The following is a 15,096-nucleotide window of genomic DNA, read 5'->3' as shown; positions in this document are numbered from 1 at the left end:
AAAGTCAGATGCCCCTTGGCTGTCTGAAGATCTATTTCATTGGATTCCTCTTTGCTAACAGGACATCCACTTGTTTTCCTTGCCAATTTGTCTTGTTTTTTTAAGATTTGATATTTCATGTGTTTGAATGTTTTGTCTGCAGATAGGCACTACCTGCATGCCTGGTGCTGGTGGGGATCAGAAAAGGGTGTGAGACCCTGGGACTGGAGTTATAGTTATGAGCCACCCAATGGGTACAGGGACCTGAGCTCAGGCCCTCTGCAAGAGCAGCCAAAAAATGTTAACCTCTGAGCTGTCTCCAGTCCCACCCCCATTTGTCCTTTAAAAAAAGAGAACCGATTCATTTATTCAACCACAAGCATAATGTGAGCCATTTCTAATGCTATTATTTTGAAGTTTCTCCCCCCTCTGAAATATTTGGAGGGTGCTATGTGTTTGGCAATGTCTCCCAGCAGTCTTGTTTTAACTGATATTATACCAGTTCACTATGACACACACACTTTATATGTAATATTTTCTTATGTAATTTTGCTTTTAACATACTTTTCTCCTAAGCAGACTGTATGCTCCTTACAAACTGGGGTGTAGTATGTCATTACATATTACTCCACGTCCTGATCACCGTAGGAACCAAATACACAATAAATGCTTGTTAATTCAGATGACTGAATACTGGTCTTTTTCATTGAATGAAAAATGGTATCTCGGACATAGATCTGCTTTTAACACCCACCATTCAAGACCCCAGAGAAGGACCACATTCCCATCACCCGCGCTTCCCAAGTGCTCTTCCTGAGTCCCATCCCACCCCCTATAGGACTTCCCACATGGTGTATAAGAAGAGATCCAATTACAATTCTGGCTGCCTTCCCACTGCCTATGAAATAAACATTAACCTCTTGGTACAAACGACTCATCCTAGCCAAACCCAGGACTATTCCCGACTTGTCTCTGACTCCATAGTCACAGTGGACTCTACATTTCTTACCCTTGCAGCCTTTATTTCTCTGCATCCACTTTCCAGTCTCTGGTGGACTCCTGCATCCTTCCAGAGCTGTTTCTAAATGTCACTTTCTTCCAAAAAGACAGGGAAGGGAGAATCACTATGTCCATAGCTGTATCGGTGTCCTGTTAGTGCTTTGCACACCGAGCTACAGTTGTTATGTCTGTCTCTTGAAGAATGAGATCCCAGAGAGCAGGAAGCCAGTGACTTCACCTTATAGATGAGACAGATGGGTGGGTTGTCATCGAAATTCAGTAAATGCTATTCAATGTGTGATCCATTTTCATACCACCCATCCTAGGCACTGCCTTCATGTGTACGATGTCATTCTGAGAGGATGATGGGTATCAGCCAAGGCTGATCAGACCTTGCTCCTCTCTCTACGGTCTCTCCGTGTGTGCTGAGCCCTCCCCTTCCAGTGGCCACACACCATGTATTTGCTGTTTCACTGAGCAAGTGGTACTGAAAAAGTTGACGGCAGGGATTCCCTCTGTGTTGAAGTATAACAGACACCTTGGTTGGGATTGGGGGTGGGGGTATTTCGGTCAATACAATATATGTCTCATTTTTCTCTTCTATTCTGTATTTAAGTTTATTGTAAATATTTGTTTAGGTATAATAGTGATAAAATTCCAATAGATTGCAATTCTTGTAGTTTGTTTTTTGGTATCTTAGGCAGACTGGGCATGAAGGGATCGTACAGGAAAATAATTCTGGTCTGCCCAGAGAGAATGCACACTGGTATTGTATTGGCACTCCACAGGAAACCTTGACTTTACTGCTTCTTAGAAGAGGAACCTGCCTTCAGTTTCCACCTGAACCAGTTGATTCTTCTTTTGTGGGCGGTTCCCCCCCCCCCCCCCCCCCACACACAAGCATAAAGAGCAAAATTAAGTTCCTGATGTAAGAACAAAGACCACTTGGGTTAGCAGATGTTGACTAAAATGGACAAGGAGGATAAAGTGTCTTAGCATACATCAAGTAAATTCTGGTGTGTGTGTGTGTGTGTGTGTGTGTGTATGTGTGTGTGTGTGTGTAAATATTTCGATCTCTTCACCTTATTTTTTGAGACAGGGTCTCTCCTTGAATCCGAAGTTGAGTGATTATCCACACTAATTGGCCAGCAGTCTCAGGCAGGGAGTCTCCTGTCTCAGTGCCACCCCCTTGTTCCCCTTTACCGTGTGTACTGAGGATCCTCGCGCTTGCATGACAAACCCCTCACCAACCGGGAAATCTTATCACTGCGGAGACTGTTTTAAAAGCAATTTTCTATCAAGTAGAGCCAACGCTAGCTTTCCTTTGAACAGAAATACAGGTCCCAACGCCCCTGAGGGCTCCCCAACAAGACCCCGACACAGACTGCAACAGGACAAGCGCGATGTGGCACTTCGTGGGTCCCCTGAATGTCCACACAGAACGCAGGTTGCCTAAGGGCTTGCACCTGTCTGTGCTGAGGAAGACCTGGAAGTTAGGGCGAGGCTCTATCTCACCGTGTAGCTAGCTCTGTGTGTCATTCTATAAAGTACAAATCTATTGACTTAGACCCACCGAGTGGGTCGAGCTTCGACAAAGCCAAAGATGTAAAGCAGTAAGAACGGACGTTTTAGCCCCAGCTTCACACAGGCAAACGGAGAATTAAAGGCTCCAGAGGTGGAGGAATAAAGGAAGGGTCAAGGAAGCCTACTCAAAATCTACACGGAGTTAACCTGCTTTCCTAGGCACTCACTCACTGTCTGTCGCCCAGAATCGGGGGGACGGCCACAGTTTAGGTGTCCTGTGGTCACCCAGTCCCCCCTCCCCTCCCCCCGCCCCGGCAAGCCTAGCCCAGCGCAGGGTCCGGCAGCAGCTCCCCCTACCCCTGCCCGTCCCCCACCCCGACCCCCGGCCCGGGGTCTGGACCTCCTCCAGCCGCTCGCACAACCCGGAGGTCCGACCGCTTCGGTGCCCTGGCCCTGGGCCCGCAGAGCCGTGGCGAGGGGGTGAGGGGTGGGGAGGCCGCCACCCCCAAGGTCCCCAGTCTGGGCGCGAGCTGGGCTGGGGGGCGGGGCGTTGCTCCGACGCGAGCCGCGGGTCCCTGGCAGCCGGCCGCCACGTCAAGGTTTGTTTAATAATCGACGGGTTATTTATGGCCTGGCTGGCGGGCGGCGGCGGGGGAGCTAGAACAGCGCGCCGGGCGGAGGACGAGACGTGAGGCCTGCGGCTCAGGGCGCCTTCCCCCTCGGCTTCCCGAACCCTGCCAGGTCCGACCCGAGGGGGAGGATGGATACACCAGCGGCGTTCTGAGCCTGCGCAGAAGATAACACCCCTGCGGCCACCGCACCCCACCGTCCTGCCCAGGCCACCCCCTCGTCCCCTCTACTACTCAGTCTCCCGGAGTCGGACGCGTGGAAAAGCGCGCGATGGCAGACAACTTGAAGAAGCTGGCCAAAAGCGAATCTTTTCAGGGGCTCCAGGATAAAGTCACCTACTGGGTGAAGGACTACAGCGTGAGTCGGGGTGGGAGACCCCAGGGCTCGCCCTGCCTTAGTTTCCCCGCGCACAACCTCGACCGGGGCTGGCGTTCGCAAAGCCACTGCTTTTGAGACCCTAAACGGGAATCTCAGACTCCTACCCCGATCAAAGAAGGAAGCCCCCTGTCTATGGGAACCCTTCAGCCGGGGTGGGGTGACTCCGGAGGCGGCAGAGCGCTAATCGGTGTTCGGTAACCATGGACGCTGGAGGCCCTAGTAACAGCAGAGCAGAGGCGCGCTGCCAGCCACTCCCCATTCTGTCAGCCTGCTTTGGAATTATTTTTTACTGCACCCTTCCCACTCACTGCCTTTCCACAGGGTTCTCACTTTTCAGGACACCCAGGATCGTATCAGAGTGAACTTTTCTAAATCTACACCCGGGAGTTATTATTATAGGAAAGGGGGTACTTGTGAAAGTTGCACCCTTTGCGTGCTGGTCAACATGGTAGTTAGGAAGGTACCAGAGCGGCTTCCAGGAGGTGTTACCAAGAAATTACCGTGTCATTAGCATTCTGTCACACCTAGAAACACACTCCCAATTTCATTAGTCCCATTCCACCCCGACTCCAACAGCAGCATGCTGAATTTGCCTCTCGTTTGATGGAAGTACTTTGAATAGGAGGCTCTGGGTTTTACCCAGTGCACAGAGCCATCAGCAGGGAGAGATGTGAGCTGGGAATTCAGGTTGGCCTGAGTTCTAGGTCTAAATGTAGCTACAAACAGCCAAGTAATGTTTCCCAGCTACTCTGGGTCTCAGCACTTCGATCTGTTCCATGGTTGGGATTTTAATTATTAGTAAATACTAATTAAATAATAATAATAACATGTAAAGTTACTTTCTAGTCGGACGGCGGTGGCACACGCCTTTAATCTCAGCACTCGGGAGGCAGAGCCAGGTGGGTCTCTGTGAGTTCGAGGCCAGCCTCGTCTACAGAGTGAGATCCAGGACAGGCACCAAAACTACACGGAGAAACCCTGTCTCAAAAAAACAAAACAACAAACAAACAAACAAACAAACAAATCGAAACAAACAAAAAGTTACTTTCTAGATCTCAGATTTTTAAAATGTAGATGCACTGGTTTCTGGATTTACGTCTGAACACATTCCATATTTTATTATGTGTAGTTTGGATTTGTGTCTGCTGCTAAGCATATTCCTGTAACCCCCAAAGTTGTTTTATTAGTACTAGGGAATTTTGACTTCAACCTTGAGATGAATATTCACTGCGGCAAACTCTAATTGTTAAAATGTTAGTTGTAGGAAACTACATTTATCAAAAAGCTGTAAATTGTATTTGCTTTGGAAGGTTGATTTTGCTGATTGTATCCATATTGGCTTAGTTGAGATTAACTATAAAAAACAAGTCATGCATAATCCTTTACAATTAAAACTATCCCCTGGGGGGAAAAGCTATTTTAAAAGAAAATGCAGCCGGGCGGTGGTGGCCCATGCCTTTAATCCCAGCACTTGGGAGGCAGAGGCAGGCGGATCTCTGTGAGTTTGAGGCCAGCCGGGTCTACAGAGTGAGATCCAGGAAAGGCGCAAAACTACACAGAGAAACCCTGTCTCAAAAAACCAAAACCAAAACCAAAAAAAAAAATAATAATAATAAAATAAATAAATAAATAAAATGCATAAATGGCTTATATTAACCCTAAACACAGTGCATAATTTAAATTTTCTTCCAACTAATGATTTTTTGGACTAACACCCGATTTAGCGTTCCTTGATTTCCTTCCTGTGGTTTCCTTCTCTTTCATCCTCTTCTCCACCTGGTAGCTGTGTGTTAACACGGCCTCACTGTACACCATGCCTCGGCTTCCCTTTAACCATGGTTTCACCTTCTTCAATTTCAGTTAACTACAGTCAATGATGGTCTGAAAAATATCAAACAAAATTTTCAACAAAACCAATGGCTAGGTTTTAGATTGTGTGCGGGGGTAGGGTGATGAAATCTCTATTAGAGGTTGATTCATGCTGAAGCTTGTTTAGAGAATGCCTGAGCTATACACTACCCACAGAGAGCACTGCCTCAGTTTCCAAATGGACAGCCGATGGTCTTTAAAAACATCAATCTATGCCCCAAAGCCCTTAAAAATGTTGGTTTAACTGGGTGGGTGGTGACTCACCCCTTTAATCCCAACACTCAGGAGGCAGAGGCAGGTGGATGGATCTCTGTGAGTTGGGGGCCAGCCTGGTCTACAGAGTAAGTTCCAAAACAGCCAGAACTGTTACACGGAGAAAACGAAACCAAAACCAAAACCAAAACCAAAAAAAACCCCAACCAACCAAAACAAAACCAAAAACCCACCAAAAAAGAAAAAGTTTGGTTTATTTTTCATCTTAAAGCATCTAGCAGTCTTGTGGGTCATGGAAGAAATTACTACTTGTGGATTCAAACACAATGTTTTTTAGGGCTGATGAGATGGCTCATTAGGTAGTCACCTGCTGCCAAGCCTTGACCTGAGTTCCATCCCCAGAACCCACACGATAAAAGGAGAAGATTGACTTCCACAAGTTGTCTTCTGACCTCCACATGTGTGCTGCGACACAGTTGCATCTCCTATCCAGACATATATGTAATAAAGTGTTATAAAACATTTCCATGAAAAGGATGCTTGAAGAGACCAGAATAGGGCACCAGGCCCCCTGAAACCAGAGTTACAGATAATCGTGGTGGTACATACACCATGTGCATGCTGAGAATTGAACCAGGGTCCTCAGAAAAGCAGCCATTGCTCTTAAATGCTGAGCCATCACGCCATCCCTGATGGAGCTGTGCCTTAATGACGAGCCTCCATCTGCAGAAGAGAAAGAAGGTTAGAGGAAACTCCATGTGCAAGAAATAGGGAAGCCTGATGGAGCTGGTGGGGCCAGGGTTAGTTCAGTGTGGGGGATGGCAATGAGATGAAACTGAATAGGTCAAGAATTGGAGGCAGATGTCAAAGAGCTGTGAGGGGTGTGTTTGGGAGTTCAGCCTTTGCTTGAGGGCCAGAAGGAGACTCTGAAAGCACAATGCAGGAAGAGGACCACTTGGAATCAGGTTTTATACTGGTTTCTCTAGCTGTCTTTTGATGGGGAAATTGAAATCCCAGAAAGAGGGTTTGGGGCTAAGTGATGCTTGAGGCAAAAGAATGTATGAATGAATCAAACTGGCATATTTAGCAGACAAGATGAAAGACACCAAGAACACCCCTTAAGGTTTATGTGAGAGCCCACTGTTTAAATACTTGAAATTTATGGGGCAAAAGCTGTATAGTTTTATCAGCCAATTCTGTAAAAGGCAAGAATCACTTTATATGCAGAATTTAATATTGGTGACAATTACTCATTGGAGATGTCATTTGGAGACAAGAAATGCACCTTATGTTACACTACCTTCAGTATGTCAGTCCCAGACTGAATCCTTCCTGCCTCTGAGATACTTCTATTGCCCCTCCAAGTCCTATGGACTAAGAAGTTAACTTGAGTTAGATATACTTAGCCTTGATTCTAAAGGTGTGTGTTCTATAATTATAGCAGCAAATGGTAAATATGCTATCCTTTATAGTCTATCCTTAAGATATGGTAGATGACATATTTTTTTTTGAATCTGAGTCTTGTTACACTTCAGCTGGTTAGCTTCTAACTTGCAATCCCTTTGCCTCAGCCTCTGGAGTGCTGAGATTACAGGCATGCAATTGTTTTTAAAGTAAAATAAGAGATACTAGGACATTACAATTAAGAAATTTTATTTATTTGTTTGTTTGTTTATTTATTTTTAACAGACAAGGGTCTCATTTAGCCCAGGCTGGCCTCAAACTTGATTTTGTAGCTAGAGATGAACTTGAACTCCTAATCTTCCTGCCTTCACCTCCCATGTACTGGGATTACATATGCGAGCCATCATGTCACGTTTAGGTCCTGCTAGGGATAGAATTAGGGATTGGTGCATGCCAAACAAGGATTCCATCAGTGGAATCTCAGCCCCTAGAAAGATTGGTTATTTAATATGTGAGTGAGGCTGATGGCAAGAGCTGGTAATATAAGCAGAGATCTCTCTATATCACTCTTCTCTTACATTAAGGATTTCTATTCTAGTAGTTGAAAACATGGTATTAAATATCAACATATAAAAAGGAGATCTTACTGAGGTGTGTATTCTGTTTTGTTTAGAATAGTATTTGTGATTGAGGTAGAGGTCTGTCAGTGTTGCTAGGGTGTATTCAAACACTCACTGACCATGGAAACCGCTCCTCAGTCAACAGACTAACACGTTCTTCAGGGTGTAATCCTGAAGTAAAGCAGTAAACTTAGAGGGAACTTTATCCTCTCCTTCATCTCTTTACTGCCAGATCAAGCTACAGAAATGAACAAACCCTCGGATCTCAAAATCTCAGTGTGAAGGATACTTTTAAAAAGTCCCAGGGCAGACTCTCCATCTCTGGTTCAGTTCCCCTCGGGTGAGCGTAGCTGGTGACCTACCCTGCCATCTGGAAGAGCTGCAGGGGAAGGAAGCAAACTTGTACTGCTCTTAAACAACAGATCAGTCTTATCCATCATCCCTTTGCCAGAAGCTTGGTTGCGTATCACGTAATGATGGATGTATCTTTTGAGACATATATCCTTGGGAAATTCTGTGGTGGTGTGAGTATCATAGTGTATACTTACCCAAGCTGAATGATGCTATGGAACTACTGTCTTGTACATGGCCGTTAGTAACAGAAAAGTCATATAACCATAGTTCTGTGGCTCCAGTCTGATGGACAGGCAGCTAAAGAGCAGCTGAGAGTGTAAGCACACTGCAGCATCACAGAAACCTGTTCTTGACTTTGCCTTCTTGCTCTGCTCCTTCATCCTTTTCCTTTTCCTTTTCCTTTTTATTTGTTGCTATCATTTTGGTCTTTACTAACTGCCCCTTCTTCCTCAGCCCACTTTGGACACAGCAAGATGGTCCCTGAGCCCTCTGCCCATCCTATGTCATCACCGTGATCTCACCTCTATGGACTTCCACTCTTTCCCATCCAAAGCTGCCACCCTCTCAACTGGTTTCTGCCTCTCTTTATTAGCATTCTGGACTCTACCTGTTTGGGGTTGTGTTGGTAGTGTTGTGGTGTGAAGCATGTCTCACATGCTGAGGTAGTGGGAAGCTGTGTGGAGCCCAGCTCAACCATCCTTTCTTCGAATGACCTATCTTTTTTTTCCTGCATCGGTGAGTCTCCTGTAGTTAAGGTAGCCAATGCAGAGGATTGTTTTGAGGCTCATCCTGCAAGTAGTCTGTGTAAAGTGTCTTAGCACAGTGCTGGGAAGGAGTAGAGGCTCAGCTAGAGATTCTTATTTGACATTTCTATTTCCATCGGAGGGTCCTGCAGGCACCCTGAACTGCCCATGCCCAAACTCATTACCCTTAGGTAATGCTGACATCAATGGGATCTTGGCTGATGTAGGTGTGATTAATGATGGGGACCCTTGGGATAGCCACATCCTTCATCCACTCCCCTTCAGACTTACTCTTCTACCATCCCTTACCCCTGCGGTCACCCGCCTACACCTTCTACCTCTCCTCCAGAGTCACTCTCTGATGTGACCTCTACATGATCTGTCCTAAAAAGAGTTCTGTAAAGTGAGGAGCACCCGTGACCTTGTCAAGTGACCTGGCCTTGCTTGCTCTGTTGGTGTTTTCATAAGGGATCAAGCCAGAACCCTTCTTGTGGCAGGTTGAGGCTTTCGTTTGGGTCTTTGGATGAAGAAGGCACATTCTCCAGATGTGCCTGATGTTACTGCTTATTGGTCCTTCTCTTGAAATGCCCTCCCCTCTCTCCACTTCCCCTTCTCTTCTTTCCCCTTCTTCTCCCCTCCCTGGCTCTCTCCCTCACCCCTACCTGGAGCTTGTTTTGTTCAGCCTCTCGCTTACTTCCCACACCGGGCACTTGATGTAGTCTGGGATGATCATTTATAGACTGTTTGCTTCTCATTCTCCTTCTTCCCCAGCTCAGCTCATCCATAACAGTCAAAACGTTTCATTTAAAAGCAACTTCGGCACGGGGGCTGCCAATCCAAGGCCCTATATAGACTAGGAAGTCCAGGACTTATGAATGAATGAATCTGAGACTCTGTGCTCTGGATAGAGTACATTTAGTTCCGGTCTTTTCTCTGTTTATCAGATGATGGGGCTAATCAGGTAATATGATCCTATTATAACTCAAGCATCATATGCAGTGCTTTGTGTGGGGAGCTTTGTGTGGCACGCTGTGACATGTCTTGAGATAGCCTGTTTGGCTATTTGTGTTGTGTACACAAATGCTTCTTAGGATACCAGACAAGATGTAGAAGTAGGAAGTGGAAAACCACAGACACACATAATTTAGAATCTGTGCTTAAGTTAGCTCAAAAAGTCAATTGCTTCCTAAATCTGAGGACACAGAGCATCTCATTTAAATGTCTTTCATAAAAGAATTTATCTAACTAGTGGAGAATGGGATTTGAACCCAGAGCACCCTGATTCCTAAGCCTTGACTCCTACGTATCACCTCACAGCTGCCTTCTGTTTCTTGAAGGGCTGGGTAGTTGGCTTAGGTTCTTTTTCCTAACACTTTGCTTGATATTATCATTCCCCCTGCAGTATGAGATGAGAAATGGGCCTAGTCAGCAACTATGGGTAACTTACTCATAGTCCCGATATCTATGTAGTTTACACCCATGGGATTTCTTGCTTGTTCATAGTTCTGCTCCATCTTTCAGTGTTGGAATCAGTTCAAGGTTTAGATATGAATGTTAAATAATGACCAAAGCAGACTAAAAGGCAAGTGGCCCACGTGACCTTCTAATGTTTCATTCTCATCACTGAAAGGGTTCCACATCCAGTAGGGCCATCTCTTTCCCACAAACCACCTTGCTGACTGAATTTCTTCTCAGGCTTTAGAACCCTTCCCCAATATTTCAAGACAGCAACTCTTCAGTGGACTTGATGTTTCTCATACTCCCTTCCTCCCTCCCCGTCATCTATCTAGTGGACACAGGCCTCTTTTTGTCTTGCTCCCCGACCCTGTATCCTGCACCCAGCACAATCCCTTCCTGCTGTAAACTCAGCCCAGAGAATGTTCAAAACTGATCTGTATGTACAAGAGGAATGTTAAAGCGTATAAATGAGGCAGCAATGGATATTGGGGGTACAAATAGTCTCTTCAGTTCATAAGGGGATTTTTTCCCCTTTCTGGATTCTACTGAGTAGAGTCATTCCTATGAAAGCAGTTCCTTAAACCTCAATGGCTTAAACACCCACACAACAGCTTCCGCAGCCATTTATCAGTTGAGTGCCAGTGTTTATCAAGTCAACAGCTTTGGGAGTCCTGTGGCTCCATACTCCCCTTTCCTCTTAGAGATTTCACAGGATTGCCCAAGAGATTTTCTCTGCTAGGCCTGGTCATGGTGTACACCACTTCCCAGACCATGACTTAAACTCAGTCACACAGTCACCTGGGTCAAACAGCTCAATCCCAGCTATGTGTCCAGAGGAATAGATTTTGGGGGTGCCCAGCAATCCCTGTCAGAGCCTGGTAGCCCCTGGATCACACAGGCTCATGTCTATCTGCAGTGGGTTCCTGAAAGTGGGAATTGTACAGATGCCTTCTGTTTTGACATTACAGACCAACTCCTGTGATGAAAATCTAAATTATTGCATCGGACTCATTGAGGAAGTTGCCAAAGTGCAAGCACAGCTCTTTGGGATCCTCACAGTGACAGCCCAAGAAGGTGAAGAGCAGCTTCTGCCTCCCACCCTCCAACCCTCCCCTTTCCTGTTTGCTCTCTCTCTATATATATATATATTTGTGTGTGTGTGTGTGTGTGTGTGTGTGTGTGTGTGTGTGTGTGTGTGTTTCCCTTCTGGCTAAGATCTTTCCCCAGTCCTGCGGATCTACCTTGTACCTTGTATATTCTCTTAGGAGGACATAATGAGGGTGTGGAAACAATCAAGGGTCGCCTTCTGCCTTTGCTGGAGACTTCTTTCAGTTCTGTAAATGTGACAAAACTTATGGAGAACAAGGACCCCTCTGTGCAGGTAAGGATGCTCAAGGATGAAGCAGCACAATAAAATTGGAACTTTCAAGACAGGGAAATTAAGCAAAGATTAAGTCCTTACTTAACTTCCACAAGTCAGTGTCAGCATCTAGACAGTTGGAACCCACCCTGGAAAGACAGGATGTACCATATAAGGCACATATAAGGCTGTTGCTACAACTAATAAACAAATAAGTATATACACTTTACATTTTTAGGATTTGAAAGCCCAAACACCATGATGCAGACTTCAGTGGGGATCCCGCAGGAGACAGCATTGTGTTGGTGGGCATATGTAAGGGAATGATCATACATCACATGGCAGGACAGGAAGCCAGAACATGGGGAGGAGCCAAGCTTGCTCCTTCATAATAACTCTCTTGAGAACTAGCCAGGGTCTTCTGGTTTTCCATGTCCTAACCGCTTCTCCCCATCAGTCCCTCCCTGTCACTTGGACACACCAGGGCCCAAGCTTCCAATCCATGTACTACTCTTGAGTGATACAGTGTAGCCATATTATATATATATATATTACCATGACAGCCAGCAGTTTTAAGTCCAAACATTTAAATGGCTTTAGAATAGATTCCTGATAAGAATGGACATAGATAGAGTGGGCTGTTTTGAGCAGGAAACAGTAGCTGAAGGATTTCTACTTAGGTGAGAACCAAACTGGGCAGAAACCTGTACTCTCTGCAGACCCCAGGGAAGTTGTGAACTTTTGTTTTAATATATTTATTGGTCACATGGGGACAATAAGATTGCCAATTTAATGGTAGGATCCTGATTTTTAAAATGTGGTAGGTATACAAAAAAACAAAACAAAACAAAATTAAAAAAAAAAAACCCAAAACATAACAGCTTTGCAGAGAGCCTAGCACCCGGTAAGAACTCTCTAGCTAGAGATGACACTTGCTATTAATGTTCTTTGAAGATATATGATGGTTAGAGTTTTACTTCCTGTGGGTGTTATTCAGGTTAGGATTATGCTTTAAGTCTTTTTATTCTGGGAGTAGACACAATGTAGGATGATGTTTTAAAGTCTTCCCTTAAAATCAAGTTGTAATTTATATTGTAATTAATTTATATTGTAATTTACAGTGAAGCCCACAGCAGAGGAGTTTTGAACCAGGAACAAACACAAATAATTCATTCCTGCACTGACACACAAACCATCACCACCCTCCAAGCCTGCTTGTGCTACCTTCAGAGTTGCTGCTGTTCTGGTTTCTGTCGTCTGGGATTGAGGGTTCCTGGTGTAGAGTCATGCTCTTCTGTGTGTGGCTTCTTTTGCTTAGCACAATGTTTTTGTCATCTGTCCATATTATTTTCCATGTCCATATTACTTTTCTTTTCTTTCCAGGTCACGTATTTTAGAGATAGAAACAAAGACCGTAGTATACGGGAACAGGACCAACAGGACAGTGACTTCCGCTCAGACCGCCCACAAAACCAGGTTCAAGACGAGTAAGAGGAATGCAAGTTATCTCTTTTTCAAACAGAATTGCTCTACAGTTAATTACTTTTTAAGTCTGGAAAGAGAATAATGGGCCATGCAAAATGTAGGAATTTGCAAATTTCCCCCTCTCTCTCTCTCTCTGTGTGTGTGTGTGTGTGTGTGTGTGTGTGTGTGTGTGTGTGTGTAAGGGAGGAGGAGGGGGGAGAGAAAAGTAGGAGTAGAAGGTGCAGGGGACTTAATGACTGAGGTGGGGCCTGGATATCTACATTCTATGACCCTTGGTTCTTCACCTCTGGCTCTGTTGCTCCCTCAACAGCTCATATTTGAAATAAAGATCATTAGCTAACAATCCGTTAGTCATCAGAGAATGTGTAGAAGAAGGATGAAGGGGGTGGGAGATGAGCTGAAGAGAGAAACTGAGAATAAGAGGTAGAGCAGGGACACCTGTCTTAGTTACTGTTCTTGGTGCTGTGACAGAGGATCTAATAAGAGGTAGTTTAAGGGACAAAGGGTTTATTTTGAGGAAATAGATTCCATCACGGAGGAGAAGGCATGGATGCTGAATCACGGAGCAGCTGCTCACATTGCATCTAGTCAAGGGGCAGAGAGTGATGATTGCTAGATTTGGCTCTTTTCCCTTTCTGTTCAGTTTGGCAGGTTAGGCTGCTGCTTCCGGCTTCAACTACCCTAACCTAGATAATCCCTCATAGGCATGCCCAGAGGCTTATGTTCCAATGGTCTTTCTTTCTTTCTTTCTTCCTTCCTTTTTTTTTTTTTACAAGATACGGACCATGGCTGGTCTGGAACTCACAGAGATCCACCTACCTCTGCCTCCAGAGAGATAGGATTAATGGCATAAAGGCATATGCCACTACACGTGTGACTTACCTTCTAGATGCTGTCCAGACCTACAGTATCTATCTATTATCCTTTTTTAGGGAAGCATAAGATAATTGCAAACTTAGTCAAGATTTTAAAATAACTAGCTATTATATATGTCATATATAATATATTATACTAATAATATATGTTATATACGTGTTAAATTTCATATGTATATATTGAAAAGTTAGACAATGTCAGGCAACAGGAATAGCAATCAGGTTAAGCTTCTGGAATCACTGCAAAGAAATTTCAGGCTTTGGATCTGAACTTGAGGAAGGTAGGCAATTTATATGGGACACCATTCAACATGCTTAATTAAAAGCAAGCAAGCAAGCAAACAAACAACAACTCAACCCCCATCACGCATACCATTCCTGCTATGGACAGGACAGTGAGGAAGTCAGGGATGGAATAGTTTGTGACTCTGTCTAGTTCTCTGGTGGAATTTTACTTTTTTAGTGCCTACATGGAAAATCTTCTGTTTTGCTTGATAATAACAATACAATTTTCCTTCTCAAATACATAAAAGTAGAAATGTAAAGGTGGAAGTCATGTTGGCTCCCAATGTCAACATTTTGACATACTTTTCTCCAGACACACTGTGTGTGTGCTTGTACCTCTACATACACCTATGCAACAGTTACAGAGCAGCAGGAGCCAAATGTACACACACAAACACCGAGTTCCTTTAAAAGACTCTAATGTGTTTCAGTCCATGCTAGCTGATCTTTCTGTTCGCCACTTCTTGGTGAGCATACCTTGTTTTTCGTAGACTTCTTTGTGTAAAGTGTCTACTAAATTCCAAGAGCCATTTCCCTTGCCAGTTGATTTGCCTCTTGTGGGATTCTTTCCTGGCTCTATTCTTAGGCATCCCAAAGGTGAGTCACTTGAGGTCTTGCACTGCCCTGTGGTCTTTGCTGGCCTTGGTTCCCTCTGGGCACTAGTGTCTTAGGCCGGTGGGTTCTGAGTCGGGGTTTATCTGGTTCAGTTTCTTGGAACATGAGCTTTCAAGGGAGGAGGTGAGGATGCTCTGGTTCCTCTAGTTATAAGGGAAAGGTTTGAGGATTTGTTGCATTTTGATGTCTGCCAGCACAGATGGGGCCAGACTTTCCTGCTCCCCTTTGTGTGTCTCATGGGTCTGAAGGGATGATAAGGACCAGGAATCTTGGTTGTCTTAGCCAGTCTTCTCTTGCTGTGATGA

General features: G+C 44.9%; 1 protein-coding gene across 2 annotated transcripts in view; it reads left to right on the top strand.

Moving 5' to 3' along the window:
- The first annotated feature begins 3,168 nt into the window (after positions 1-3,168).
- The window catches only part of Spata18 (spermatogenesis associated 18), a 32,277-nt gene continuing 20,349 nt past the window's right edge, over positions 3,169-15,096 (top strand). For both annotated transcript variants that reach the window (XM_036201151.1, XM_036201152.1), the window contains exons 1-4: positions 3,169-3,489; positions 11,140-11,245; positions 11,437-11,552; positions 12,915-13,018. In XM_036201151.1, coding sequence (XP_036057044.1) covers positions 3,403-3,489; positions 11,140-11,245; positions 11,437-11,552; positions 12,915-13,018 — 413 coding nt within the window. In that variant the 5' untranslated portion in view covers positions 3,169-3,402. The remainder of the gene's footprint in view (positions 3,490-11,139; positions 11,246-11,436; positions 11,553-12,914; positions 13,019-15,096) is intronic.

Source organism: Onychomys torridus, chromosome 10 (genome assembly GCF_903995425.1).
Source record: "Onychomys torridus chromosome 10, mOncTor1.1, whole genome shotgun sequence".
NCBI classification, from domain to species: Eukaryota; Metazoa; Chordata; class Mammalia; order Rodentia; family Cricetidae; genus Onychomys; species Onychomys torridus.
The sequence above is the reverse complement of the archived record's forward strand: the minus strand, read 5'-3'. Positions and strand labels throughout refer to the sequence as shown.